The sequence below is a fragment of the Cryptomeria japonica genome, chromosome 5 (genome assembly GCF_030272615.1).
Source record: "Cryptomeria japonica chromosome 5, Sugi_1.0, whole genome shotgun sequence".
Classification (NCBI taxonomy): domain Eukaryota; kingdom Viridiplantae; phylum Streptophyta; class Pinopsida; order Cupressales; family Cupressaceae; genus Cryptomeria; species Cryptomeria japonica.
The window spans coordinates 665,522,286-665,526,092 of NC_081409.1; the positions used below are offsets into that span (position 1 = coordinate 665,522,286).

The following is a 3,807-nucleotide window of genomic DNA, read 5'->3' on the forward strand; positions in this document are numbered from 1 at the left end:
TCTCTTGATAAGCTTCAATCCACACAAAAAACCAGATTTTTTTTATCACTCTTCTATGATTGAAGATAAATGAATGAGAATTCATTTGTCTGTTCTAGATTTCCTGCTGTAAATACAGAGCACCGCCAGATAAGACCCAAGTAGAAAATAAAATTTGTGGGCCATTGTTCTAAAGATGAATTCAATGTTCATACGGAGGGGTATAATTTTGGGCCATGGGGGTAGGCTTGCTATTAGCTGGAGCAAGAGCTTTGGTCATGTCAGTTCAATCCGAATATTTGGTCTTATCATACCCACTGAAAAGATTCTGAGTGCACAGTGTTTAAGGTCACATATAAAAGGATGTTTCAGCTGAGAGATTTAGCACCCATCTTTTGAATTCCAGTTAGTTTGATTGATGAGAATTTTAAGTGTCATGGAGGGAAAAAAGGTGTCTGGTATGACTGTGTTGATCTTCTTGCTTGGCATTCTCTTAAGCTATTCTTATGTTCATGCTCGCCCAGCAACATTTTTGGAGGACTTTAAGATAACTTGGGCTGATGATCATATTCAACAAATGGCTGGAGGGAATGCCATTCAGCTAAAATTAGACCAGTCTTCAGGTTTGCATAATACAGCTCACAAAATTAGCTATGGAGTTTAATGGCTTAGAGTTTTATGACTGTGTTTAGTTTATTTATATTAATGTTTTGAATTATATTTTGTTATTCATTATTTTCTTACTGATAAATCACAGACTGCAGATCAAATACATGCAATTACATTTAGTAGTTGTGATATTGATTATTTTATTAAGTAATGTGTGTGACAGTTAAAAGGTGGTCACGAGCTTTTGAAGATGTATGTTTCACAAGAATATAGTTATCATATGGAATTTATAGCTGTTAGATATGACATACAGGTGCTGGATTTGCTTCAAAGAAGCAGTATCTTTATGGCTCTGTTACAATGAAACTCAAGCTTGTTCCTGGTGATTCTGCTGGGACAGTCACTGCTTTCTATGTAAGAGCTTTTACACTTACCTGAACAAAAAACACCACTGGGAAAAAGTAGAAAACATGTATTTTTTTTAGCAGTTCAATTGTTTTGGAGCTGTTTTGTAGATTTTGTACACATTATCAATGCATAGGAATTCACTGCACTGTGTAAATGACGTAATTATTTCATCTTTTAGATGTGTATGGCCTGTGAGACCATAGATTTACTTATAAAAGTTGAGCCATAAAATTTGCAGGCACAGAAGAGCAGTAGGAGCAATATCAAATTTTAAAGGAGTCTTAAAATTAAGACAAGCTGCCTAGAGGGAAACCTGAAAAAAAATTATAAATATTATTTGGTTCAACGGTTAAAAATAAATTTTAGTCAATAAAAGTTTAATAATTATTTATTATTTAAATAAAATTGTAAAAATTGTTGTGAATTGTTTGATCATGAAATTGAATAATATTTAAATTTTTATTTTTATAGTATTTTTTAATATCTTCATTCTTTTGAAATGACTGTTTTTCTAGTTGATAAAATTGTAATCTTTTGTTATATCTTATTATAGATTAAAAAGATTAATTTTCCTTTCATTTTTACCAATATTTGATAGTTATTAATTGTTGAGATATGCTTGTTACCCCCCTCTCGTGTGCTTGGGGCTCCTAGCTCTGATACCATGTTGAGACATGGACCAGCTAGGACTCGAACCTAGGACCTTTCATGCGCTGCTCGAGTGCTCTACCACTGAGCTACTGGCCCCTCTTGGACCAGTCCATCGTCGGTCCGGGTGTGGCTTATTTCCAACACCAACATTAATTATCTTGATAAACCAGTTTCCTATTTCATGTCATGATATATTTTTATTATTATTTTATTACTGAATAAAAAATTAATCAATTATAAGTAACTTACTGCTTACTGAGATCCATATATAAACAACCAATACATTATTTACAACTTACAAACTACACTATTTTTCAATAATAATTAATATTAGCTTTAGTTGCATATCCTATCTTTAAAGCCTACAACTTTTTTATAAAATGTTTAATCTTTTATCATCTAATCCAATCATACTAAAGAAAAAATAATATTATTACATAATTACTTTAACATAAATTCTTATGGATCATATATGTTTTTTAATTAAAAATAGCAATAGAATCAACATATCTGGTCACCCTCTGTGATCCATCATTAAGGATTATTTACTCCTCTAACTCTCTACTATCATGATGATGGATCACAGATCTGAAATGTTAATGTTGAAACACAATTGAATTCGGAAACTATTTGTATACTATTACGAACTGTAAAAATTTAATGTCTTTAATCAGAATTCCTTTTTAAAATTGGAAGTAAACAATCCCTGTGATTATCCCACCTCCTAATTAATTATGTCTCTCATATTGCTAGAAGACTCCATGTCCTATAAAAATCACTCTTTTAACTTTTCTTGCTTGGTTGAATGATCACTCTAGCACTAAGAAATAACTTTGTTTTGCAGATGAATTCAGACACTGACAATGTCAGAGATGAACTGGACTTTGAGTTCCTAGGCAACAGATCTGGACAGCCATACACAGTCCAAACCAATGTATATGCTCATGGCAAGGGAGACAGAGAGCAGAGAGTCAACCTCTGGTTTGATCCTTCTGCAGATTTTCACACCTACTCTATTCTATGGAACCACTATCATGTAGTGTAAGTAGAATCTTTACCACTTTAATATGACAGAAACGTTTATGTAGTCAACTAAAACACATGACATATAATGAAACAAATTTTTTTTTTTTTTACATCTGGATAGCCACAGATCAATGTGACTCCTTCAATTTATCAACTCCTAATGCTAAATGTGGATTGTAATGGTAATTCTTATGTGCAGGTTCTCTGTAGATGAGATACCCATCAGAGTATACAAGAACAATGAAGCAAAAGGGATCCCTTATCCAAAGTCTCAGCCCATGGGGATCTATTCCACTCTGTGGGAGGCAGATGACTGGGCCACAAGAGGAGGACTAGAGAAAATAGATTGGAGTAAAGCACCATTCTATGCTTATTACAAAGACTTTGACATAGAAGCTTGTGCAGTGCCTGGTGTATCAACCTGTCCTTCTAACCCTAACAACTGGTGGGAAGGTCCTTCATACAGGCAGCTGAGTGCCATACAAGCCCAGAGGTACAGGTGGGTCAGGTTAAATCACATGATATATGACTACTGTGCAGACAAATCTAGGTACCCTGTCACACCCCCTGAATGCTTAGCAGGCATCTAAAGTTAAAACCAAAGCCTACTACCTAATGCTTGAGTATGATAGTTCAACCAATTATCAATTATCAACTATCAACTATATCCAAATAAGGAAGCAATTAATATCTCTGTAAAGGAATATATGTGAAGATCTACTGTGTGGTTGTGTGTAATTTATGTGTGTGTAAGCTGGCTACCAGCATTTCATTACTAATAATAAATATTATTTTGAGGATTGGATTGAAACAATTGTGAAGGAGGAATTGGTGAGCTACTGCATTAAAAAGTATTAGAAATAAAGTGGGTCTTTCACTTTTAAATTCATTGGATATCTATATGTATGTGCCTTATAAACAGTGACCTGAAGATGAAATGGCATACGTGCGAATCTCGTGCTTATTGGAGACAAGTACCAAACAAATCAAACTATTTTATTTCAATTTATTAGCAAGAGATTGAGATGTGGAAAGACTTAAAACAGTCCAACTACCCAGAGAAAGTACTCGCAAGCATGGTAGCAATCTTTTTCGCAGCGGTTTATAGGGTGTACAATGGATATGGAAAAAAAA

At 33.9% G+C, this 3,807-nt stretch overlaps 1 protein-coding gene across 1 annotated transcript; it reads left to right on the plus strand.

Annotated features, from left to right (window-relative positions):
- The first annotated feature begins 233 nt into the window (after window positions 1–233).
- On the plus strand, window positions 234–3,487 carry LOC131074991 (probable xyloglucan endotransglucosylase/hydrolase protein 6). Its single transcript, XM_058011747.2, has 4 exons — window positions 234–602; window positions 902–1,002; window positions 2,492–2,688; window positions 2,873–3,487. Exons 1-4 carry the CDS (start codon window positions 398–400, stop codon window positions 3,261–3,263), a joined length of 894 nt encoding a protein of 297 aa, XP_057867730.1. The 5' UTR covers window positions 234–397; the 3' UTR covers window positions 3,264–3,487.
- The last annotated feature ends 320 nt before the right edge of the window (window positions 3,488–3,807 follow it).

What these genes read in the sequence shown, in the direction of transcription:
- LOC131074991 (XM_058011747.2), top strand. Translation starts at nt 398, where the DNA reads ATGAGAATTTTAAGTGTCATGGAGGGAAAAAAGGTGTCTGGTATGACT. An exon ending in GGACAGTCACTGCTTTCTAT is followed by an intron (nt 1,003 to 2,491) that starts GTAAGAGCTTTT and finishes TTTGTTTTGCAG; the next exon opens with ATGAATTCAGACACTGACAA. An exon ending in TGGAACCACTATCATGTAGT is followed by an intron (nt 2,689 to 2,872) that starts GTAAGTAGAATC and finishes TCTTATGTGCAG; the next exon opens with GTTCTCTGTAGATGAGATAC.